Below are 27,263 nucleotides of genomic sequence, written 5' to 3'. Positions count from 1 at the left end.
AATTATGTGAATAAGTGGCTCTTCTAAAAGCCTGAGGGTGCTTGAAAAGTTTGCTCTTGGTTTAACACTGTGATAGTCTGTTCTAGCTACTAAAAAACCAAACCAACCAACCACAGACTGGGTGCCTTATAAACAGCAGAAATTTATTGCTTACGGTTTTGGAGGCTAGAAGTCCGAAATTAGGGTGCCCCATGGTTGAGTGAAGGGCCTCTTTTGGTTGCAAACTTCTCGGTATATCCTCATGTGGCGGAAGGATCTAGGGATCTCTCTGGCGCCTCTTTTAGAAGACACTAATCCCACCCAGGAGGGCTTCTCTCCTCTTGACTTAAGCACTTCCCAAGGGCTATACCTCCTAATACCATAACTTTTGGTGGGGGGGGGGGGGGGGAGTCAGGTTCTTAACATGTGACTTCTGGGAGGGACACAAACACTCAGACTATAGTTCAGAGGGCCTTGATTTGAAGACTTTGGTAAGTGGTGACACAGAGATTGACCTAGGTAATGGTTCTTTACAGTGGCTGCACATTAGAATCACCTAGGTTCTGGCTGGAACTGATATCCTGAGATGGCATATATGGGGTAGAGTTCAGGCACTAAGGGTCTTTTAAAGCTCCTCGAGTAATCCTGGTGTGATGCTGTGGTTGAGAATCACTAGACTAGACAATGCTGGCACTGGGGTGATAACTCCATAGCGTTCTGGGCTCTGGCTGGGATATTATCCCAAGATGTCATATCTGGTGGATATGAACATCAAGAGATAGTTGATATTCAACCTAATTATTGAATACTGGAGCTAGAAGGGACCAGAATAATCATCTAGTACAATCTTTGCAATGACTATTACTTATTATGAAAGATTTATGTAACAGAGAAAATATAAAATTTCCCTACCACCCAAATATTGAGTAAAATGTCCATGACACTTGAAAATTGTAATTGTTGTAATATTGCTGGGAGAAGAGAAAACAGACGATTTAGTTAATATATTTTAGCTGTAAGTGGTCCATATGGCTATGTGGACAAGGTCAGAAGAGAAGAGCAGGTAGACAGAATATAATGGAGGCCTACCTGTAGACTGCATCCCTGGTAGTTATTTATAACCGTCTGGAGCTTCTTCATATTATTGTGGAGTCATGTACAGATAGAAATGATGACTGTTATTCTTAATTTGAATAATACAGTAAATGAGCCGACATTTCCCTCCACCCCTATGCATGTATCTGATTCAGCAGTCAGCCTGGGCTGCTCCTTCCTTCCTGAACATATTCTAGGTTAGTCATTTCTGTGCTTGTGTTCTCCACCTCTCTAATTTCAAAACCCTCTTCCAATATGTGAACACGGAAATCTCATAAATTATTTTTGTTCTGTGTTTCAGAATCTGTGTTACTATAAACTCATCTATAGTGACTGACCTCAAAGACCAAGTCTATTCCATATCTATATTCAACCAATAATGAGCAAGAGCCTATTATGTCAATGAGTAAAATGCTAAGGGCTGCAGGGGATACAAAAATATACCCCAGAATGGGCCCTTAAGGAACTAACATTCTCTCCCCTCCTTTGTGTCATGATCAATTATTGCATAAGATTTTGGTCTCCCTAATGCTCTGCTCAATGCCTTATTGATTAGAAAGTTTCTGAGATAAATGAATTCTCAATTGGATTAGCTCCTGCCACCCCCACTCTCAGTCCTTCTCTGCAGCTTTGCTGAGTTTGTGATACAGAATCAGACAGGTAAGTAGGTCAGCTTTTGCCAAGCTTATTACCTAGCATTTTTTTTCTTTGAAGTTCTCACACAGCCCAGCTATTCTTGTCACTGACACATACAGCTAGCTCTTTAAATGACAGCTTCTCTCTAACCTCATTGCTCCAGTCACCACGAAGTGAGGATATCTTTCCTTCCACAAAATTTACTCCATCTATGTCTCTTTTGAATTGCTCAGTTTATTATGTATTTTAGATTTGTAAAGATGCATACCTTTGAAAACTATTTTTTTTTAATTTTTTTTTTTTAACGTTTATTTATTTTTGAGACAGAGAGAGACAGAGCATGAATGGGGGAGGGTCAGAGAGAGGGAGACACAGAATCTGAAACAGGCTCCGGGCTCTGAGCTGTCAGCACAGGGGCCCGATGCGGGGCTCGAACTCACGGACCGCGAGATCGTGACCTGAGCCGAAGTCGGCGCTCAACCGACTGAGCCACCCAGGTGCCCCTGAAAACTATTTTAAAAATTTAGTTGATTCCACTTCTTAGTTTTGAGTGTTTTTAACTATCTTCAAAAGTGACAATAGACTTTCTGAGTAGAATTCACTCAGAAAAATATAATCTGACTAGTTTTGAAACATAACGTAGTCACGATCAATTTAATACCTTTAATACCTTGGGCATGCCACCACTCACAGTGTAACCAAATGGTCATTGAGTCATGGTTTGCCTTCCCAACTTCTGTTAGTTATTTTTTAGGCACATATTGTACAAGTAGTATTCATTCAGCAATATAAAACTGTTTTAAAATATCTCGATTACATATGTGTTTATTATCCACAAAGAAATGTCACCAAATGGGACCAACCTCAGCTTGGGCAAAGATATAGGGCACTGAACAGGGTTCCCAGGCTTCCTTGTCTTCATTCTTTAGATACATCTCAGCCAAAGGAAGTAATTACTCAGGGTTGAGGGAAAATAGGGTGGCAGTAAACACTAGTTGTAATGCTAATACCTACATCAATCAACACTGTATTTCTTCAAGAGATTCACAAGATGCCAGAATTGCTCAGGCCCAGGAGAAGATACAAAATAAACATGGTATTTTCTTAGGTCTTAGGAGTAAGGACACAATCTCTGGTGGGGGCCTTGGTTCATTTTTATAAATCATGGAAGACATCTGAGATTGAGAAGGATGAAAATGCCAAAAGTAGGCTTTAATTTTTCATTTGATTTTTTACTCCAAATAAAAAATGAAATAGAATGAAAATAGAATGAAATAGAATGAAAATATTACATGGGAATTTATAATCCAGTCACAGTAAAATGATATGTCATTTTACTGTTTATTCCTCAATAACAGTTAAGATATTATCAACTATTTTAAGCATTATATGGAGTTTATGAAAAGGTACCTACTTTGACTTTTAGCAAACATTTGTGGAATGCCTGTTTGTGTACTAGGCATTGGGAAAGAGCTTCCAATCAAAATTTCCTGTTTGCCATTGTTTCTCACTCTTAGACTAGAGTTATGATCTAAAGTTACTGTCTGACTTTAAAAATTCATTTACTTGCAGATTACATTTAGAAAAAATATTTTTGGGATGAATATCAGTGCAAAATTTTAATCCCAATAATATCTAGAGAATGCCTAAGTGTTATGATATTTAAATAACAATTTCTTTTTTTTTTAATTTTTTTTTTAACGTTTATTTATTTTTGAGACAGAGAGAGACAGAGCATGAACGGGGGAGGGTCAGAGAGAGGGAGACACAGAATCTGAAACAGGCTCCAGGCTCTGAGCTGTCAGCACAGAGCCCGACACGGGGCTCGAACTCACGGACCATGAAATCATGACTTGAGCCATTTCGCCGAAGTCGGCCGCTTAACGTACTGAGCCACCCAGGCGCCCCTTAAATAACAATTTCTAACATACATACTAAGCTTTTTTATTGTTGTAAAATATACATAAATTTTTCACAAGTGACATTTCTTTACCATGTTCTGTAGCCATCACTATTAGCTCCAGGACATTTTCATCACCCTGAAAGGAAATTTCTTAGTCATTAAGTAGCCACCCCCTATTCCCTCTTCCTCTCAGATTCCAGCTATCTCTATGAATTTGCCTATTTTGTATATTTCATATAAATGGAATCATACAATACGGGGTCTTTTGTGTCTTGCTTATTTTACTTAGCATAATGTTTTCAAGATTCATCCATGTTGTAGTATGTATCTGTGCATTTCTTTTTATGGCTCAAAAAGATTCTATTATATTATGTACCACAATCTGTTTATTTATTCATCAGCTGATGGACATGTTTCCACCTTTTGGGTACTATGAATAATGTTGCTATGAATATTTGTGTACAAGTTTTTGTTTGAACACCTGTTTTCAGGGTTTTTTTTTTTTGAGGGGGGATATACCCAGGGGTGGAATTGGTCATCTGGTAATTCTATGTTTAATTTATTGAGGAACCACTAACTGTTTTCCATAATATCTGTACCATTTTACCATCCCACCAGCAATGTACAAAGGTTCTCATTTCTCCACATCCTCTCCAACATTTATTTTCTATTTTAAAAATTATAGTCATCCTAGTGGATTTGAAATGGTATCTAATTATGGTTTTGGTTGCACTTCTCTAATGATGAATGATGTCGAACACCTATTCCTGGGCTTGTTGGCCCATGAATTTATACCTTCATCAGAGAAATGTCTATTCAAATCCTTTGCCCATTTTTAAATGGGTTGTTTGTCTTTTGTTGTTGAGTGTAGGGGTTCTTTATATTTTCCTGATAGACATGATTTGCAAATATTTTCTCACTTTCTGTGGGTTGTCTTTTCACTTTCTTAATAGTGTCCTGTGATGCATAGAAACTTTTTAATTTTAGTGAAGTCCAATTTATCTGTTGTTACCTTGTGCTTTTGGTGACATATATATGAAACTATTGCCAAATCCCAGGTCATGAAGATTTATGCCTACGTTTTCTTCTCAGTTTTATGGTTTTAACTCTTATGTCCAGCTTCATTCTTTTGCACATGAATATTGTTGTTCCAGCACCATTTAAAGAGATTATTCCTTCTTCATTGAATAGTCTTGGCACTCTCCTTGAAAATCAGTTGACCATAAGTGTATTGATGATAGTTTATTTCTGGACTTTCTATTTCATGCTAGCGGTACACACTGTTTTGAGCACTGTAGCTTTTAATACATTTTGAAATCAGGATATGTGAGTCCTTTATCTTTATTCTTTTTAAAGATTGTTTTGGCTCCTTTGGGTTGCAATTCCATATGAATTTTAGGATTAGCTTTTCCATTTCTACAAAAAAGCGTCATTGGGTTTTTGATAAGGATTGCATAGAATCTGTACTCTACTTTGGAGAGTACTGCCATCTTAATTTTATTAAGTATTCCAAACCATGAACATGGGATGTCTTTCCACTTAAATAAATCTTTATTGCAGCAATGTTTTGTACTTCTCAGTGTGCAAGCTTTGCACTTCCTTGGTTAAATTTATTACCAAGTATTTTATTCTTTGTGATGCTACTGTAAATGGAATTATTTTTTAAAATTTCCTTTTTGGATATTTTTTTTTTGCCAATGTATAGATATCAAATGACATTTGTGTGTTGATCTCGTATCCTGCAACATTACTGAATTTGTTTATTAACTCTAAATAGTTTTGTGTGTGTGTGTGGATTCTTTGGAATTTTTAATATATAGGATCATGTAAGCTGCAAATAGAGATAAGCTTACTTCTTCCTAATTGGGATTCCTTTTATTTCTTTTGTTAGAACTTCTGGTGCAATGATGACTAGCAGTGATGAGAGTGGGCATTTTCTTGATCTTGAGATAGTTTTCAATCTTTCACCATTCAGTATGTTGTTAACTATTTGTTTTTTATGAATGCCTTTTAAGAGGTTGAGGAAATTCCATTCTCTTCCTAGTTTGCTGAGTGTTTTTTACTGGGAAAGAGTGTTGGATTTTGTCAAATGCCTTTCTTATCAATTGAGATGATCATGTTTCCCCCTTCATTCTATTTTTTTTAAATAAGACCATTATTTTCATGTCATTGTCCCAGTTTCTTCTAGCTGTTGCTTCCTTCATGCTTTTAATGTGACATATTACATTGATTGATTTTCATATGTTGAAACATCCCTGTATTCCTTCAATAATTACTAGTCTGTCATGGTGTACGATCTGTCTTTGGTATCAAGATAAAGCTGGTCTTACTGAATAATTAAGGAAGTGTTCCTCCCCTTTTATCTTAATTTAATTTAATTTTTTTTGGAAGAGTTAAGAAGAATTAGCATTAACTTCTCCTTACATATTTGGTAGAAAAAAAATGTTTGGTAGAATTCACCAGTGAACTCACCTGCTGCTGTACTTTCTTTGCTGGAAGTTTTTGATTATTGACTCAATCTCTTTACTTGTTATAGGTCTGTTCAGATTTTTTTATTCTTTCTTGAGTCAGTTTTGTTAATTTGTGTGTTTCTAAGAATTTGTCCATTTCATCTAGGTTATCTAATTTATTGGCAATAGAGCCTTTTTTGATAAATTTGTTTATGTTTCAGTCATCCAAAATACCATGCAATTTATCTAATATTTATAAACGTTAAGTGCATATCACGTTTTCTTGCATTTACTTTTCTAAAGCAAATTGTATGTAAAATTCTGTAAGAGATTTAAACAAAATTTTCCCATGAGACTAAAGAACCAAAATTTTCTGAGAGGGGTATGACTGATATAAATTTTACTTCTAAGAAGCATAAACTTTCTTCACATTCTTTTTATTAAAATAAACGCTGGGGCGCCTGGGTGGCTCAGTCGGTTCAGCGTCCGACTTCAGCTCAGGTCATGATCTCACGGCTTGTGAGTTTGAGCCCTGCATCCTGCTCTGTGCTGACAGCTGGGAGCCTGGAGCCTTCTTTGGATTCTGTGTCTCCCTCGCTCTCTCTGCCCCTCCCCCACTCATGCCATGTCTCTGTCTCTCAAAAATAAATAAATGTTAAAAAAATTAAAAATAAATAAAATAAATGCTATTTATGATCTTGCTATTTATGCTCTTGGGGTTAACTCCTCTGTGCCTCAGTTTCCTCATCTGTAAAAATGGGACTAATAATAGAACCTACCTCATAAAGTTGTTGTAAGGATCAAATACATTAATGCATGCAAAAAACTTGGTTCTTAATTCATAATAAGCATTCAGTAATTATTAACAAATATTATTTTTATAAAGTGTCACCAATTGAGGTTAAAATAAAGAGCATCTAGACATCTCTAATGAACAAACTAATAGTAAAAGTCAAGGCAGCAATGTTGTATGGATACAAAAAGAGCCATATTTTCCTCTAGGTTTGTAAGACCCCAGACTGGGAGAAGAAGAATGAATATTTTGGCAAGTGTTCTGTCCCTAGAAAAGAAATCGCTTCTCTTTATTAGTATTCAGGAAAGCAGGTCCTACTGAGTACAGTTGACCCTTGAGCAATACAGGTTTGAACAGTATGGGTCCACTTATATGAGGATTTTTTTTTGATAAATACAGTAGAGCCCTGTGCATGGATTTTCTCTTCCTTATGATCTTTTAAATAACATTTTCTTTTCTGTAGCTCACTTTATTGTAAGAATACAGTATATAACACATACAAAATACAAAATATTTGTAAATCAACTGTTTACATTACTAGTAAGGCTTCTGGTCAACAGTAGGCTAGCAGTAGTTAAGTTCTGGGGGAGCCGAAAGTTATACACAGATCTCTTACTGTGTGGGGAGTTGGCACCCCTGACCCCCGTGTTGTTCAAGAGTCAACTATACAAAACTGCATTAGAGAGGCCCTCTATCAGGATGGAAAACTCAAAGGCACTGTGCATGAATCTCATAAAGGAAAGCAAAGCCCTCAGAGAGAAGAATCCGTTCCTTTACTTTAACATGAGTCTGGCCTCCACTGTGGGCCACAGGAAATCAGAGAGTGGATGGTGAGTGTTCAACGAGATAATCACGTGTAGAAGTACTTCCTTTCAAATCACAGGCCTAGGCTTCCCCAAGAAGGTGATGATGTAACTAACACATTTCTGCTTTTGGCTTTTTGTTTTGTTTCTTATACCTTTTCCTCTCTCTTCCCTTAAATACATAAATACACTCTAAGGCTGATCCCTCCTTATCATGGAAATAATGAATTCATGTCCATAATATAATGATTACATAAACATTAATGTGTTTTTCACTATCATTATTATTTCCTTTGTGGCCCCACCAATAACGACCACAAGATTTGCTTTGGGAATGGAAGTATTCAGTTTCTTGGTTCTCAACATTTCAAGAACATTTAAAACTAGCTCAAAAAAAGAGAAAAAAAAAAAGAGTTTGGTTTAATTTTTAAAGAAGGCAACTAAAATAAATCTACCTTGATATAAAATGTAAAAACACATTAATCACAGCATTGTATTTTAAAAGATGGGAATTTAGTTGATACTCATTTTTATATTAAGACATAAGTTAATGACTTGTATATCTTAAAGGGTTTATCATAAAATGTTACTGCCCAGTGCATTTTTGCAAACAGTAAACAATTCACTGAGAGTATTAACATTCACATGTGTAATTGGAGTTTACAAATGTACAAAACTTTGGGTAATAAAGAGTTTAAACTTATTTTTCAACATCCGATAAGCTCATTCCCCTCAAACGGTTTGATTACAAAGAAGCACAAAGGGTTACCACCTGTGGCAAAATGTGAGCAACAAAAGCAAGGATGGTAACTACAGACTTGAGAACATAATGTCCAAACAGTACCTGTCCATATCAAAAGACAAAATCAAAACATCTTTTATAACATAAAAGAAAACAAATCCACAGAATTAAATACTACTCAGGTGAAAGAACATTGTAGTGAATATAACATTTATTTTCTCTACATAAATTTGCATATCTTAAATTTAATACAAAACACCATGTGTCAATTATTCCAATTTGAGAATATCATAACACGTGGTTCTTAGTGAATCTAAATATAATAGGTTGAATATTTTAAAAGAACCCAAAGATCATTTTGTTTTCATCCGCTCATTATTGTTTTAATGCTCTAACGTTTTTCTTCACTCATTAGACTAAACCGATTTAGAAATAAAATACATAATCAAAGCTTATATAATACAGCTATTTCTGAAAAAAACTAAGTATCAGCATCGTCTTTAGTATGTCATTAAAATAGTGGTTGTGGTTAAACAAATACAAATTAGTGCAACTAATGTAGAATAAAGTTACAAAGCAAATGTTAAAAGTTTTATCTGGTATATGTGCACTATAATAAAGGAAATCTGGATAATGGAGTAAAGTGTGGTTATTAATAAATGAAATTCCCAGTTGTGTTGTATTTAGGAGGACTGCATTTGTCTGCATATGTTAAACCAGGAACGTATGTTCACCACCCACCAGCTGTAGTTATGATTTGCTAAGAAATGACTTACTAAGAAATGCAGGATTTAATCCTGGTTCATCCACTCCTTCCTCCCTTGTTTTATCATCTTCACGTTGAGATTGGGCACTTTGTGCCCAGGTATGTGGCATTGTGAATTTGCTAAAAAATGTATCCAGTGGTGGTAGGATAATTTTCCTAAATTCATAAGGAAGAGGATATCTTCTTCACTTAGAAAACAAAGCACTACATTATAATTTGACAGTTACAACGCAAGCCCCAGCTCTTCCTAGACACAGTGGAGCAACCTAAAAAAGAAACAAAAAAATGTATTTGTTGCATTGGCAGGTACAAAAGTTGAGAAAACCATACCCAGTTTGAAAACTACTGAAATAGTCTGTTTTTGTCAAGGAGCTCTGCCACACCCTGCCGCCCCAGCCTTGCTGTGGGCCTGGTTCCTTCCCCCGGAATCCCTCCTGCTGCCAGAGTTTCACAGATTAAGTCGTTTAGGGTGTATCACATTATTATGCAGTATTCGCTTCTCTTTAAAGGTAATTCTAAAAAAAACTGCTCAAGATTTTTCTACCTGACCCTTTGTTTTGGCCAAAATGATGCACGATATGGATAATGAGGAAATGCTGAACTTTAACTCTGTGGCCAATGTGGACAAAATATCAAGTATTATCTCGAAAAGCCCTTTAACAGATGTGCTGTCTCAGAGCACACCAAACACACTGCGTGCCTGGGGTCTGCTTATTCCAGGGGAACCAGTAATTTCACATTTACTGACTGCCTTCTCTGTGCATGGTGGAAAGGTCTAAACCCATTCGACTAATTTTTAGCAGAGTATATAAATAATAAATAGTACTCCTCCAGCTCCGGAGGAATTGAAACAAATCTGGTGAATAAACTCTATGACAATGAGACAGACACCCTAGCAGGGTGGTAGGGAAAGAGATACGATCTCAGTTTACAGATAAGGAATAATTCTTAAATCTTTCACTTACTCTTTTATCATTATTTTTTTTAAGTACCCTAGACACTGGGCAATTCATAGTGAAAATAAAAGTGTAGACAAGGATAGTTTTTAAATTTTTTAAAACATTTTATTTATTTTTGAGAGACAGAGACAGAGCACAAGCGGGGGAGGGGCAGAGAGAGAGACACACAGAATCCGAAGCAGGCTCCAGGCTCCGAGCTGCCAGCACAGAGCCTGACGTGGGGCTGGAACCCATGAACTGTGAGATCATGACCCGAGCTGAAGTTGGACGCTTAACTGACTGAGCCACCCAGGCACCCCAAGGATAGTCTTTAAAGAAGGGCTACTTTGAGCACATTAAGACCTAAGAATTAAAACAACAGTATTTAGGGAAGGAGTGACTAATACAAAGTACTAAGAAAATGTGTTTTGTACTTATGTATGTAGGCGTACGTTAATGAAATGTTTTTGTCAAATACACGAAATCAAAATGACTTTCTAATCAGTTTGGCCTCTTTCCCAACCTTTCCAGTTGAATGACTGGATTTTAAGAACACACTGTAAGAGAATTCTCAGTTGTTCTCAATTTGAATCTGTTGTTTTGATCACTGTTCTATCTCCCTGAACAATCAAATCACCTGCTTTAAAGCCAAATCTATTCACAGCATTCTAGGAGTAACCTCTAGGTCATTTCAATCACAAGTGTCTGTTTGTAATTAGGAGCTTTTCTCAAAACACCCATGACCTGAAGTCTTTACACTGTAAGGAGTTGATGTTGCCATAACAACCAGGGAGAAAGGTCAGCTTAGAGTATTTCTTCAATACAGTGCAGTCACCTCCTGCTTTGGGTCAAGGTGGGTTGTAGGGTGGGTGATGACTTTAGACTTTATAATCTCATTTCATTCCCTGACCAAATGTCCTCTTGTCCATTTGTTGGAACACTAAATGGAAAACATTTGTTTTTCAGATTCTATGGCTATAAGTTCAAATTTAGGTGCTTTAAAATAGTAATAGAGGTGGCATGCAAACAAAATAGCTATGTAGTCACAGATTGTTAATTTCGATAAGAGAGTAATTCAGCATAAAGTATTAATTACCTGTAATAACAAATCTTCTAAAAATATTTTTTAATGTTTATTTTTGAGAGAGAGAGAGAGAGAGAGAGAGAGAGAGAGGAAGCGCACAAGCAGGGGAGGGGCAAAGAGAAAGGGAGACACAGCATCTGAAGCAGGCTCCAGGCCCTGAACTGTCAGCACAGAGCCTGACACAGGGCTTGAATACACAAACCGTGAGATCATGACCTAAGCTGAAGGTGGATGCTCAACTGACTGAGCCACCCAGGCATCCCAATAACAAGTCTTAAACACTGGCCAACAGATTTCCTTATAACTAGTTTAACAGCATAAATCAAATATATCTTAGAAAAAGAGATTTTTACATCTTATTTTGGGCTCCTTCGTTATCATTCATATTGCCATGGTGGGATACTGATTTCATTTCTAATGAATTTCTGTAGCTCTGACTCAAGCCCTCAAATTATCTCTTCTTCCCTCTACCAAATAATCCTACTTAAACTTAAGAAACAAGATCAAGGTCACACGCTCAGTCCCTTTTTCTATCTTTTTCATTTAAAAACTCTTTTTTCTCAATTCTGCTTCCTGCCCTTCTTTCAGTAAAGTGCCCTTCAATGTTACTCTCTCTTTCTAGCATCTGGAATCTCTACTCTTGTTTTCACCTCTATTTTGAAAAAGACCTGCGGCTCAAATTCTAACTCCATTTATTTGCTGTGTGACTTGGGTCAACTATTTAACCTCTCTGTGTCTCAGATTCCTCATCCAATAGAGCCTGGTACATAAAATATGTTTAATAAATGTTAACTTTCTATCATCATCATTATTTGAAAATTGTATGCCCCTCTAGCTCCTGAGTTTATTTTTCTCTTTACTTTTTACATTGTGTGTAATCTGTCTCAAAATAAATAAATAAACATTTAATTTAAAAAAATTGCTCTATTCCATTATCTTATCTGACATTGTCTGGTCATTCATTTGCTGTTTTCTTCACCTTCAATCCAACCCAGTAAGTGTAAAAAGAAAGAATAGATAGGACTTGGTAATATCTCTTGAATCCATCTATAGAGTTGACAGCTCAAGCCTTACAAGTGAAGCAATCTTCTAGATGTTTCATTTTTATCCAGCCTTCGCTTCCCCTGCTCCTGTCCCCAACTGCCACATGAACTTCCTATTACTGTATCAATCTCCTGGTTAAAAGTCTCCACTGGCTTCCCACTACCGAACTCTTTACCCATGGCCTTCACAGACCTCCATCCTGACCCCAACCTTGCTCTCTAATAGGAACTCCTACTCTTGCTAAGCATGGATCCATATAACCGGCCACCCTTCCTCAATTATCTTGCATAGTTCTGCTTCAGTGACATTTCTTTTGTGTTTTTTCACACAGCTTCCCATTTCTTTCTACCTTTTTGAATTGGATCAATTCATTTAAGGCTTAGCTTAAATCCAGCTTCTCCTCACTAAAGCCCTCTCAACAACCATTTTATTTTTTCTTTGACTTCATATACCACACAATGCCTATACCATGGGACACTTCCCTACCAACTGTTCTACATTGTGGGTTCTCCCCTTGCACATGCAGATCATATTTATTTAAGTAGCTAAGTTGTATGACAGTGGGGATGCTTTTAAATTTTGTTTTCTTGACAGTACTTACTACTGCTCCTTGTATGTAGGAAAACCTTGGCTCAATTAAACATTTGAGCATCTTTCAGTACCAGATACTAAATTGGGTCACAAAATTTCTAATTCTGTTCTTGGTAATGATGGAAACAAGGATCTCAGAAGATCATTCTTAGAAGTATGAAGCCCTCCAGAAATAGACACGGTTGGAATTCTGCTAATAAGCTTGCCAGGTCAAGACTTGTTAATATAATTTAAGATTGCTATCTTTATTAGGTGATGACCAGACATTTTATCTGCTTCCAGATATCAATAGCTTGAGTATTTAAAAATTATTGCTCATGTATGGATAATTGGTTCAAATTTTTCTGATTTCTATCTTTTTTCTTATTTTCCACAATCTCCCTCTCTTTTTCCCATAGCTCTCCTGTAGTCCTATCTGCTTTACCAATACTAGAATATCTCATCAATTCCCAGCAAGCAAATGGTGGCAGATCAAAACTATTAATAATTTCCTTGAGTATTAACTTATACTTCAAAGATAATTTTGGATTTTAATTATTTATAAAATTAAACAGTCCTTCTTGTTTTCATATATTTAATTCAGAGATGACCTTATCATGCTTATGCTATATATTTTGATATTGGATAAAATTGAAAGAATCAGTTTTACCAAACAAATTGTTTTAATAAAAACAGAGAAGTGTAATAATGAAAAATGAAATGCCATACCTGGGTCCACTCATTTGTCTGGGGATCATAAGCCTCCACTGTATTAAGATAAGTCTGTCCATCATACCCTCCAACAGCATATAATTTATCACCAAGTAAACAGACCCCTACTGCATCTCTGCTGATGCTCATAGATGCCACTGCAGTCCACATATCTGTTTTGGGATCGTATCTGAAAGAAAATTTTAGAACTGGAGCTGACATTGTCCTCACCACATTTTTATGTAAAAATTGTTTATGGATGAAAGACTTGCATATAAGACCTGATACCATAAAACTCCTAGAAGAAAACATGGGGGGAAGATCCTTGACATTGGTCTTGGCAATGATTTTCTGGATTTGACACCAAAAAGCAAAGGCAACAAAAGTAAAAATAAACACAAATGACCATATCAAACTAAGAAGCTTCTGCATAGCAAAGGAAACCATCAACAAAATGAAAAGGCAACCTATAGAATGGGAAAAAAATGTTTCCAAATTATGTATCTGATAAGAAGTTACTATCTAGAAGATATAAAGAATCATACAACTCAATAACCAAAAAACCCAAATAAACCAATTAAAAATGAGCAGAGGGTCTGAATAGGCATTTTTCCAAAGAAGACATCTACATCGCCAATAGGTACATGAAAAGGTGCTTAACATCACTAATCATCAGGAAAATGTAAATCAGAACTACAATGGCTGTTAGCAAAAAAGATAATAACAGTGTATGTGAGGATGTGGAGGAAAGGTAATAACACTTGTGTACAGTTGGTGGGAATGTAAGTTAGTGCAATTGCTATAGAAAACAACATGGAGAGTCCTCAAAAAATTAAAATAGAAATACCGTATGATCCAGTAATTCTACTTCTAGGTTTTTATCCAAAGAAAAGGAAAGCACTAATTTGAAAAGATATATGCACCCTCATGTTCACTGCAGCATTATTTACAGTAGCCAAGACATGGAAACAACCTAAGTTGTTCATCAATGGATGAATGGATAAAGATGTAATACATTTAGAACACACACACACACACACACACACACACACACACACAGTGTAATATTATTTGGCCCTAAAAAAGAATGAAATCTTGCTATTTCAAACACATGGATGAACCTTGAGGGCATTATACGAAGTGAAATAAGTCAGAGAAAACAAATACCGATTATCTCACTTAACATGTGGACCCTAAAACAAAACAAAACAAAAAACCTGGCACTCATAGGGTGCCAGAAGTAGGGCACGAGATGGGGGGGTGGGGAGGAAGGAATGGGTGAAATGAGGGAGGGGGATCAAAAGGTACAAATTTCTGTAGTTATAAAATACATGAATCATGGGGATATAATGCACAGCATGGTGATACAGTTAATAATACTGTGCTTTCTATTTGAAAGTTGTTAAGGGTAAAAAGTTCTCATCACAAGAAAAAAATTTGTAACTATATATGGTGATGGATGTTAACTAGGCTTATTGTGATCATTTCTCAATATATACAAATGTCAAATCATTGTTATACACCTGAGACTAATATGACAATTACACTTCCATAAAAGAATACCTACATATCCAGAAACACCTGGGAGAGGCAGTATAGCAAAGTGGTTAGAGAACGGGCTTTGGATTTGGGCTGAACAATCTTAAGTCATTATCCTTCCAATTATTAGCTCTGTGGTATTGTAAAGTTACTTAAAATCTTTAAATCATAGTTTCTTTACTGGTAAATATTGCTCACCACATAGCATTGAAAATTTAATGAGAGAATGCATAGTAAGCATTTGATAAATGTCACCTTAAAGATGGGTTCATTTATTACACTTGTTTCCTATTAGCAAGGAATACAATCTTGTAACAAAAATTCAAAGAATACAAAAATATATAAAAAAGCAATAGCTAGCCTTTTTTCATTCCAACTTTAATTACAGAGTCAAGTGGTAGTGACTCAACAATTTAGTTAGTATTTGATCTTCTAAATATTTCACTTTTTATTCTGAGGACCCAGATGTCTATTTCAGAACATGTTTTTAATTCAATTTACTTTTTCTTTCCATGTGTAACATTAAAAGTTTTTTCATTAAAAAAATAAAAATAGTTTAGTTCTTTAAGCCTACCCCTTGTCTTATTACTGCTATCTAAAGTACATTTGGACATATTTTTAGAAAAAATCAATATTTCCCTGAAAACTTTTAACTTACAGTATTGTAGCTTCATTTAGTAAATCCATGACACTTAAACTATCCAAAAGAGCTAAAGTAAATACTGAAACTGCTTTATGGGTTTTGATTGTCCACTGAAAATCTGAGGAAATCAATACATGAAGCTCTGTGTAAGATGACTTACACACTCAATCATTATAGCTGTCCATTTTTGAAACGTCTTGTTCCTTTCATGAAATACATTACCTAAAACAGCCCAAAGTTGTCTAAGAGCAGATACATCATGCTACAATGACCTATACTGCTTGTAATACCTCTTGCATCAATGAACAATTTTTCATCAGGTGCGGTACTGCAGTGAGCTTGTAATGTATAAAGTATACAGAGGCTTCCATATTCCTTTCCTGAAATGTAACATGCAACAAGCATAGTCTGGATTACTTTCCCTAATACAGGGGAAATGCAGGTGTAACTCTCCTGCTTTCTCAAAAGACAACAAACCAACCTTCCGTATTATTTCACAGAAAGCACTCATTGCCATCAAACCTGCATTTCACTTTTTATCCTTCTTCCAATCATGTATAAATCACGCACACACACACACACACACACACACACACACACTAACTTCCAGTTGCTCATTAAAATCTAGACTCTCTGATAAGGCCTTAAAGACTCAACGTGATTTGCTCCTACCTCCACCCTAGTCCGCCTCCTTTCCTGACACTGTCTCCCTCATTCTTTGTTCTCCAGTCATAGTGTCTGCCTTTCAGCTTTCTGAATGAATCATATTCCTTTCTGCTTAGGAGTGTTTGTAATGTTCCCATTGATTCCACCTCCTAAATCCATTCAATTCTCTCCATTCCTTAAATTAGACTAATAGTAACAGATGGGAGCCTGAACTATTGTCCAAATCGTCCATTGATGTTAGGCTCTTTACCTGGCCCATACTTGAGTTTCATAAGGCCAGTTTGGATGACTTGTTTAGCCTTTTAGTCTTTTATTATTTCATGTTATTTCATTTTATATGAAAATGTGTTAGTAACGTTCCTCTCCTTTTTACTTCTTATTTAGCCTCCAGCCCCTATTCCTTCTCTCTGAAATTCATCAACCTCCTTTCCTTTTCTTGTCAGGTACAGTGTCCAGTACAAAATACGTACATAACAAATGTTTGTCATTTGACTCAATTAATAAATTGTATAATCAATTCTAAGGTACGTTTTCTTTTTTTTTTAATATGAAATTTATTGTCAAATTGGTTTCCATACAACGCCCAGTGCTGATCCCAACAGGTGCCCTCCTCAATGCCCATCACCCACCCTCCCTTCCCTCCCACCCCCCCATCAACCCTCAGTTTATTCTCAGTTTTTAAGAGTCTCTTATGGTTTGCCTCCCTCCCTCTACTCTTTTTCCCCCTTCCCCTCCCCCATGGTCTCCTGTTAAGTTTCTCAGGATCCACATAAGAGTGAAAACATATGGTATCTGTCTTTCTCTGTATGACTTATTTCACTTAGCATAACACTCTCCAGTTCCATCCACATTGCTACAAAAGGCCATATTTCATTCTTTCTCATTGCCAAGTAGTATTTCATTGTATATATAAACCACAATTTCTTTATCCATTCGTCAGTTGATGGACATTTAGGCTCTTTCCATAATTTGGCTATTGTTGAAAGTGCTGCTATAAACATTGGGGTACAAGTGCCCCTATGCATCAGCACTCCTGTATCCCTTGGGTAAATTCCTAGCAGTGCTATTGCTGGGTCATAGGGTAGATCTACTTTTAATTTTTTGAGGAACCTCCACACCGTTTTCCAGAGAGGCTGCACCAGTTTGCATTCCCATCTAAGGTACATTTTCAGTAGGCAGTAATACGATGAGAGAAGAATCTGAGTAGGCATTAGGAGACAGACTGAGAGACGGGCAACTCAACATTTACAAAGCTCTGAAGGAACTGCTTCGCATATGGTAGATGTTCACTAAAGAGTCATTAATTTGTCTGCAAGTGTCAGACAAACTTTTCCTTCACAGGAAATTACCTTTCCACACAGTCTGAGAGTCTGGATGTCAAGTTGGATGCAGGAGCATCGTGTCCTCCAATAGCATACAGCAATCCATTCCAGGTAGTTACTCCGACTCCCCCTCTCCTTTTGGACATTTGCGCACAGAGTGTCCATTTATTAGTATGAGGATCAAAACATTCTACTGATTTGAGGCAAGAACTTCCATCACGACCACCAACTGCATAAAGTCTGTAAAAAACAGTGCCATCATTATGATTAAGACACAGAGGTTATTCTTATGGTATTTCATTGAATTTAAGATGCTACAGATTATAAGACAAACTGTCAATTTATGTGCCATCAAGAAAGAAGATATGCTACCATTATATGACATGTGTGTAACATGTGTGTGTGTATATATACACACACACACACACACACTATATACATACATACATCATGTATATAGATATGTAGATAGATAGATACAGATCTATATATATAGATATCATCCTGCATAAAATAGAAGAGGGGTGCCTGGGTGGCTCAGTTGGTTAAGCATCTGATTCTTGGTTCTGGCTCAGGTTGTGATCTCAAGATTCATGGGTTCGAGCCCCATGTCAGTCTCTGAACTGATAGCATGGAGCCTGCTTGGGATTCTCTCTCTCTCTGCCCCTCCTCTGCTTGCATGTGCACTCTCTTTCTCTCTCTCAAAATGAATAAACATTAAAAAAAGAGAAAGTGACATGAAAGCAATGATCACTATTTCACAGCTGCCATCTGTTTGGCAGGTCACCACGGATTTTACAATGCATTACAATTTAGAGGTACAAGATGTGTCTTAGAATAAATGAAATGTGGTGTATAAATACACCATGACTTATTTCTTAAATAGCTAAAATAGGACTGGATTAAAAGGAAAGAAACGAACCTTCTCTGCACTTACCACAGGCTAGACATTTTACCTGTATTAATTTAATCATATCAATGATGCTATGAGAAACCATTTATATTCCTGTTTCATGGGTGAAGAAACAGGCTCATGAAGATTAAGAGGCTAATACAGGGTCAGAAGCAGAACCAGGGCAGTTATAATAACGAGCAGTTGTATGGTGAGCAGTTGCCTGGGATGCTCTTGTAATAGTGAAATAGGAGGATAAAAGGATTGCTTGAAACAGTGGTATATAAATTAATATTTATTACATGTGAACAGTATCCTTCATTAATTCAAATTACTGCAGAGAATACTGTAAGTTACTGAAAATGAATATGGTATGTTAATGTCCTAAGTGTTGCCTAGTAGATAAATTTTAATTATCATTCAATATATTTCATTAATTTAAAAGTCTTTTACTCTGAACTTAAAATATATATAAAATATTTTAAATATTTGAGCATTTGAATATTTTTATTAAGCACACAATCTTCTTGTGCTTACTATTCACTTGGGAAGCTCTTTATAGATATTTTCCTAATCTTTTTTTCAAAAGAGTAAAAAAAATCAGTTCATTGCTTATATAAAAGTCCTCACATTTTGAATTTACAGATGCCTCAGTTAATATTTAACTATTTTTCTTACCTCAAGAAATAATATTTGAACTATACCAAATGTCTGCCAATTAAAACTCTAAGTTATTATACTGAGGTGTATATATGTGTGTGTGTGTGCATATTTAAAGACTTTTTTTTAATGTTTATTTATTTATTTTGAGAGAGAGAGCATGTGTGGGAGGGGCAGAAGGAGAGAATATCAAGCAGGCTCCACACTGTCAACCCAGACCCCAATGTGGGGTTTGAACTCATGAACCGTGAGATCATGACCTGAGCCAAAACCAAGAGTCAATGCTTAACTGACTGAGCCACACAGGCACCCCAAGACATTTGTTAAATTTTAATTCATAATGTAAAGTACACTATGCCACTTAAACTGGTTCTTTTTTTTTTTATCTTCAAATTTTTTGTTAAATTCTAGTCAGTTAACGTATAGTGTAATATTAGTTTCAGGTATAGAATTTAGTGTTTCATCACTTACATACAACATCCAGTGCTCGTCACAGCAAATGCCCTCCGTAGTACCCATCAGCCATTTAACCCCTCTACCCTCCTGCTCAGCAATCCTCAGTTTGTTCTCTACAGTTAAGAATCTGTTTCATGGTTTGCCTCTTTTTCTCCCCACTATGTTCATCTATTTTGTTTCTTAAATTCCACACCAGTGAAATCTGACTGATTTGTCTTTCTCTGATTTATTTCGCTTAGCATAATACTCTCCAGCTCCATGCATGTCATTGCAAATGACAAGATTTTGTTCTTTTTGAAGGCTGAGTAATATTCGTGTGTGTGTGTGTGTGTGTGTGTGTGTGTGCGCGCGCATGCGCACATCTTCTTTACCCATTCAGCAGTTGATGGACATCTGGGCTCTTTCCATAATTTGGCTACTGTTGATAATGCTACTAGAAACATTGGGGTGCATGTACCCCTTAGAATCAGTATTCCTGTATCCTTTGGGTAAATATCTAGTAGTATAATTGCTGGATCATAGGGTAGTTCTGTTTTTAACTTTCTGAGGAACCTCCATACTGTTTTCCAGATTGGCTGCACCAGTTTGCATTCCCACCAACAGTGAAAGAGGGTTCTCTTTTCTCTGCATCTTTGCCAACACCTGTTGTTTCCTGTGTTATTAATTTTAGCCATTCTGACAGGCTTGAGATGATACCTCATTGTAGTTTTTATTTGTATTTCCCCAATGATCATTGATTCAAACTGGTTCTTAACTGAGAAGATGATCATATCTTAAATAGCAACATGTGGCTGTAGCGATATCTTATTCTATCTAAACTTTATATTAATAGTATGGAAAGGGGCGCCTGGGTAGCTCGGTCGGTTAAGCGTCCGACTTCGGCTCAGGTCATGATCTCGCAGTCTGTGAGTTCTTGCCCCGCGTCGGGCTCTGTACTGACTGCTCAGAGCCTGGAGCCTGTTTCAGATTCTGTGTCTCCCTCTCTCTCTGCCCCTCCCCTGTTCATGCTCTGTCTCTCTCTGTCTCAAAAATAAATAAATGTTAAAAAAAAAATAAAAAAAAATAGTATGGAAAGTGAAATTTATTTGAAACTTTGTTAAAAAATTTATTATCTCTTAAAAACTACTTTCTTGTGTTATCATTCTTAATGTTAAACTATTCTTATTTTTAACTAATACTTGTAGAATATTTGTCTGAATATGGGATCACAGAATATTAGAGGACACCAACAATTAGAAAATATTCATAATTAAAAAAACCATGTACAGGGGCACCTGGGTGGCTCAGTCCTTTAAGTGTCCAACTTCGGCTCTGGTAATGATCTCGCGGTTTGTGACTTTGAGTCCCACATCAGGCTCTGTGCTGACAGCTTAGAGCCTGGAGCCTGCTTCTGATTTGGTGTCTGCCCCTCTCTCTGCCCCTCCCATGCTCATGCTCTGTCTCTCTCTGTCTCTCAATAATAAATGTTAAAAAATTTTAAAAAGCCATGCACACACACACAGAAACACAACAACAGGATTCAAGGCACCACCCCCTCTTCACAGTGAACTCATGGGTCTTGACTATGAAAAGTGGTGTAGTATAGGGATTAAGAGATGAACTCTGGAGCCAGACTCTGGATTTGAAGTTTGGTTCTAACACTTACTAGCTCTGACTGTGGACAAGTTATTTAACCTCCACCTGCCTGAATTTCATCATCCAAAACATCTCTAAACCCTGTCTCAAAGGATTATTGGTGATCAAATTTAATATACTTTGAATAGTGCCTTACAATGGTTTAAGTGTTTAAGGGGAAAAATAAATTCTATCTCTATTTGTATTCTTTTAGAAAATGGCATTTTTATTTAAAAAATAATTTTAAACATTTATTTTGAGAGAGAGAGAGAGAGAGATTGCATGAGTGAGTGCAAGCAGGGGAGGGGCAGAGAGACAGGGAAAGAGAGAATCCCAAGCAGGCTCTGGGCTGTCTGTGCAGAAAGTGATGTGGAGCTCCATGTCACAAGCCACCAAGATATTGACCTGAGCTGAAATCAAGAGTTGGACACTTAACGAACTGAGGAAAATGGCATTTTTAGATCTTAAGTGTCCAAACAATGTTTACACTCAGTTAATGTTAAGGGCTAAAATGTACCAATAATACTTTCTGAAGAAACATGATCTCAAGCAATGGCTTTCAAATTGTTTTCTAAGAACAGAATTCTGTGGAGGACTTGAGGAGGTCCCAAAAACAGTACATTTGAAATTTAAGTTTTAATAATTTTCAAAAATGTCACTTGGCTCAATTAAAGGCCATGAAAGATTCACAACTCATCTTTCTTTCCCATGACAGTATCTATTACAGTAAGAAAATAAACATTATGTCAAATTATGAAATTGTGCCCAATTGTATTGTACTATATGCTTTAAAATAAGACTTAGTCTTTTCTGACTTTTAAAATTAGGATCAAGAATGCAATGGGCTGGTGGATACTGAGATTTAACAGAAAAAAAAATTCTACTACTTTTAATCTACAATACAGTTTAACTGAAAAGTTTCCCGAGATTCCAATTAAATTGCTCTATTAGTTAAAATAACTGTTATCGTTTTCAGCTACTGATCTGTGAATGAGGATTTTCTTTATACTGAACAACAACAAAAACCAAACATAGAAATAATCTGGGTGTTTTTAAAAACAGAGTTGTTCTTCTACATTGATTTTTATAATAAATATATGTTATAGGCTTAAACTTCAATTTACCTTAACTATTGAGATTTTTATAAGGTTTCATTTGAAAGAGAGATTCTACTACCAAAAAATATTTGTCAGTCAGTGGCTTAAAAGTAGCCTGAGCAATTGGAATTCTAAATAAAGCTTTTTTCTCTCAAACATGGTAGAAAGTGAAATTTTAACTTTTGACATTTTCAAGATATATTGACAGGATACAACTCATAAAAAAACATTCAAACAGTTCTTTTCTAAAGAAACAATTATATATATATATATATATATATATATATATACACACACACACACATATATACATACACATCATGTGCATATAATGCACATATATATACATTTAAGAAACAATTATATTTTGCATCAGGAAGCATTGTAAAATTAAGTTTAAAATAACAAAAATAGTAATTAATTTAGGCTTTTCATTATGTAGATAAAAAAACCAAGGCACAGGGAAATGATTTGTTCTAAATCACAAGGAGTAGCGAGAAAAGATGCATAATTTTTTTCAATCTTTTTTAAAAAAAACACGATTTCTATTTTTTCCAGATTCTGGATATGTACCTAAAAATGGAGAACAGGGGCACCTGGGAGGCTCAGTCAGTTAAGCCTCCGCCTTGATTTCAGATCAAGTCATGAACTCACAGTTTGTGGGTTTAAGCCCCTGCTGTCAGTGCAGAGCCTGCTTGGGATTATCTCTCTCCCTCTCTCTCTGCCTCCCCCGACCTTCTCTCTCAAAATAAACAAAGAAACTTAAAAAATGGAAACCAACAAAATCTTTTAAAATATTGCTACTTTAGCAACGTGGATGGAACTGGAGAGTGTGATGCTAAGTGAAATAAGCCATACAGAGAAAGACAGATATCATATGTTTTCACTCTTATGTGGATCCTGAGAAACTTAACAGAAACCCATGAGGGAGGGGAAGGAAAAAAAAATGAGGTTAGAGTGGGAGAGAGCCAAAGCATAAGAGACTCTTAAAACCTGAGAACTGAGGGTTGATGGAGGGGTGGGAGGGAGGGAAGGGTAGGTGATGGGCATTGAAGAGGGCATCTTTTGGGATGAGCACTGGGTGTTGTATGGAAACCAATTTGACAATAAATTTCATATATTAAAAAAATAAAATAAAATATTGCTACTTTGTTTTAAAGCATGCTTAGAAAAATGTTAGTTGATAGATTAGCTGTGATTAAAGTACCATGTCATCTAAGTGGTACCAGGACATTCTTCAATAAGGTCACACACTTCAGGTTGTGTTCCAGGTACCATGCTAGGTGTCAGGAACAAAAAGTTAGACCAGGTCACTCAAGACTATGATATACTATAGGAGACTGATGAGTAAATAACAACAACAATAGATTGGTACCTGCTATGATACAATCATACACATATTATGCACAGTAAAAATGCAGAGGCTAGAATGGACAATTAATATGGTGAGGGGCACTGAGGAGATGGAAGTGGAAAGTGGGGACAGTTTTCCAGAGATGACAGTTGAGTACGTTTCAAGGATGCTGAATTTGCCAGGTATGAAACCAGGGAAATAACACTCTAAGACAGATGGGATGGGTCAAAAGACAATGTTGAGTGTGAAACAAAATACATTTTTCACAAATAAGTTAGTTTTGCTGGGGTGTAATATGCATGGGTAGAGGAGAGAGAGGTGGAGAGGGGTGGACAGAGGCAAGTAAGATATCTCTGTCTAGGAGTCAAAGCTGCTGTAGGTCTAGGAATAAGATTTTAGGTAAAGTGTTTTTCTTTTGTACTGTCAGAAAGAAATATTTCTAGCCAGAAATAAGGGCTAAGAAAAATGTCAGTGAACAAGAATTAGTTCAATGAAATAATCCCAGAAGTTTAAAAAAATTTTTTTTAATGTTTCTTTATTTTTTAAGAGACAGAGAGACAGAGTGTGAGTGGGGAAGGGGCAGAGAGAGAGAGGGAGATAAAGAATCTGAAGCAGGCTCCAGGCTCTGAGCTGTCAGCACATTGAACCCATCAGCCATGAGATCATGACCTGAGCCGGAGTCAGACACTTAACTGACTGAGACACCCAAGCAGTTTTTAACTGAAGGGTCAAAACTGTTTTAACTGAAGGGTCAAAACTGAAAAGATACTGTTAGTTTTCTCTTTTTTCTCATTCACTAGATTCTTTGGTGGCTAACTCTGCTACCAAAGAATTAGAAAGGATAAATTCTGAAGTTCTTTCTTTAGTTAAAACAAATGAAGAGAGGGGTGTGGAGATCACATACATTTTAAAAAGTAGGACATAACTAACATGTCCTGAGGAAATAAGACCTTAGGTGTGGGGAGTAAGTTTAGGAATTCTGGGCTTGCACCAATGGGTTAACAAGACATAAAGAATTACAAAACCATAGGGTGCTCTCACCCAAGCTTGGGTAAACAAGGTAAGACTCCCAGAATAAAGTAGGGAGGGGCCTAGGCCCCCAGAATTAGAGAGGAAGAGGCAAAGGTCCCAGAATAGAGAGGGAGGCAAAGGCCCCGAATACATGGGTATATGAGGTAAGCAAGATTAGGCATTCAGGTGAATCTGCCCCCCCCCCCCCCCTCAATTTAGTACTATGGCAGAAAGCTGCTATTACAGGAGGGAAGGACCAAGTTAGGTAAACAGGTAAATAGAGCTATGGACCTCTGCACTGCAGGTGAAGCTGCCCAGAGCAGAGCTGATTAGCAAAAGAAAAGGTGCCTCATTAACCCTGAGGTTATTTGACTTATCTGCCTCATCTCCTAGGCGAGCTAAGATCAACAGATAACTGGCACCTCCTGTCTGCCATTAACAACCATCTGCCCATCTGCCCGGTGCCAGGATTCTTCTATTGACCCAAACCACAAACACCCTATATCTTCAAAACCCCCTTTCCCTCATGCTCATGAGTTAATGTTCACCGATGCATTGTCTCTTTGTGGATGCCCATCACGTTTGTAAGCCTTCTGATCTTAATAAATATGGGGCAAGGACCCTTATTCAGGGCTCTGGTCTTTTCTCGGACATTAGCCATCTGTTGCATTTCAATCCCGTGTCCCGCTTTCTTACTAGACAAGAAAGAACTTTATTTATTTATTTATTTTTTTAATAAGTCATTTCACTATTTATTTTTTTTTTCAACATTTATTTATTTTTGGGACAGAGAGAGACAGAGCATGAACGGGGGAGGGGCAGAGAGAGAGGGAGACACAGAATCGGAAACAGGCTCCAGGCTCTGAGCCATCAGCCCAGAGCCTGACGCGGGGCTCGAACTCACGGACCGGGAGATCGTGACCTGGCTGAAGTTGGACGCCCAACCGACTGCGCCACCCAGGCGCCCCGAAAGAACTTTAGACTTAGAGTCTACGACACTTAGGTCATAAATTATAAACATTTTACTATTATTTTCTCATTTTTGTTTTGCCAGTCGATCAGTAACACAATTCTACAAATAATTCTTGGTTTCTATATTTTAACTTTGATTCCTTCCCCTTTATGGAAGTGATGATAAAGCATTTTAAATGAGTAAAGGTATGCAACAAACAACTTTTATTTAATAACCATAGAGAGCTTCATTTTATGGAAGAAAGGTCTTTGATATGTATTTAGTCTCTGAGTTACCAAGAGCTATTGGTGATGGCTGTCCAAATCTGTTTACTCTAGTGAGAGCAGACTAGAGCCAAGACTACACCTTTCTAAATCCATTTCAGTTTTCAGCAGTTTTTACCATGATAAGAAAGAAGTAAAAATAAAGTCAGTAGAAGAGATGGAAGGAATTATTTAGAAAAACACTGAGAGGGCCTATACTGTGCTTAAAACACTATATACTTTTGGGGCACTTGGATGGCTCAGTCAGTTGAGCGTCTCACAGTTCATGAGTTCAAGGCCCACACCAGGCTCACTGCTTTCATTGCAGAGCCCGCTTCAGATCCTCTGTCTCCCTCTTTCTCTGCCCCTCCCCACTTGTGCTGTCTCACAAATAAAATTAATTTAAAACACTATATACTTTTAAAGCTATACAAACTACCAGGTTTTTACTATATTTTTACTCTATATAAAGTTTCTTCATGTAAAATAATTTGAAATTTACAATATCTGTACATTAAAATGAAAGCCTAACACTGCTAAGTTATTTATATTTAGAACTACGATAAAAAGAAACTATTTAAAAAAATTTTTGTTTATTTATTTTTGAGAGAGAGAGAGAGAGAGAGAAGGCATGAGTGGGAGAGGAGCAGAGAGAGAGGGAGACACAGAAACCAAAGCAGGCTCCAGGCTCTGAGCTGTCAGCACAGAGCCTGACGCGGGCTCAAACCCACAAACTGTGAAATCATGACCTGAGCTGAAGTCAGACGCTTAACCGATTGAGCCACCCAGGAACCCTGAGACTATTTGAAAAGTTTGCATCACTAGGGGCGTCTGGGTGGCTCAGTCGGTTAAGCACCCAATTTTGGCTAAGGTCATGATCTCGAGGTTCATGAGTTTGAGCCCCGCGTCGGGCTCTGTGCTGACAGCTCAGAGCCTGGAGTCTGCTTCAGATTCTGTGTCTCCCTCTCTCTCTGCCCTCCCCTGCTCCTGCTCTCTCCTTTTGCTCTCTCAAAATAAATAAACATTAAAAAAAAGCAGGGGGGCGCCTGGGTGGGTCAGTCGGTTGAGTGTCTGACTTCGGCTCAGGTCATGATCTCATGGTTCGTGGGTTCCAACCCCCCATCAGGCTCTGGGCTGACAGCTCAGAGCCTAGAGCCCGCTTTGGATTCTGTGTCTCCCTTTCTCTCTGCCCCTCTCCCACTCACGTTCTGTTTCTCTCTGCCTCTCAAAAATAAAGAAACGTAATAAAAAAAAATTTAACAGTTTGCATCACTCAAAGA

General features: G+C 37.0%; 2 protein-coding genes across 7 annotated transcripts in view; one reads left to right on the top strand and one right to left on the bottom strand.

The window, feature by feature from the left end:
- The window catches only part of RPL9 (ribosomal protein L9), a 457,174-nt gene that overhangs the window by 280,092 nt on the left and 149,819 nt on the right, over window positions 1–27,263 (top strand). The window lies entirely within an intron of this gene.
- Window positions 8,916–27,263, bottom strand: part of KLHL5 (kelch like family member 5) — a 97,870-nt gene continuing 79,522 nt past the window's right edge. For all 6 annotated transcript variants that reach the window (XM_049631944.1, XM_049631943.1, XM_049631941.1 and 3 more), the window contains 3 exons: window positions 17,712–17,924; window positions 13,533–13,704; window positions 8,916–9,433 (listed from right to left, as the gene is read on the bottom strand). In XM_049631944.1, coding sequence (XP_049487901.1) covers window positions 9,377–9,433; window positions 13,533–13,704; window positions 17,712–17,924 — 442 coding nt within the window. In that variant the 3' untranslated portion in view covers window positions 8,916–9,376. The remainder of the gene's footprint in view (window positions 9,434–13,532; window positions 13,705–17,711; window positions 17,925–27,263) is intronic.

The sequence above is a fragment of the Panthera uncia genome, chromosome B1 (assembly GCF_023721935.1).
Source record: "Panthera uncia isolate 11264 chromosome B1, Puncia_PCG_1.0, whole genome shotgun sequence".
In the NCBI taxonomy this organism is placed as follows: domain Eukaryota; kingdom Metazoa; phylum Chordata; class Mammalia; order Carnivora; family Felidae; genus Panthera; species Panthera uncia.
This window is presented reverse-complemented; position numbering and strand designations above follow the sequence as displayed.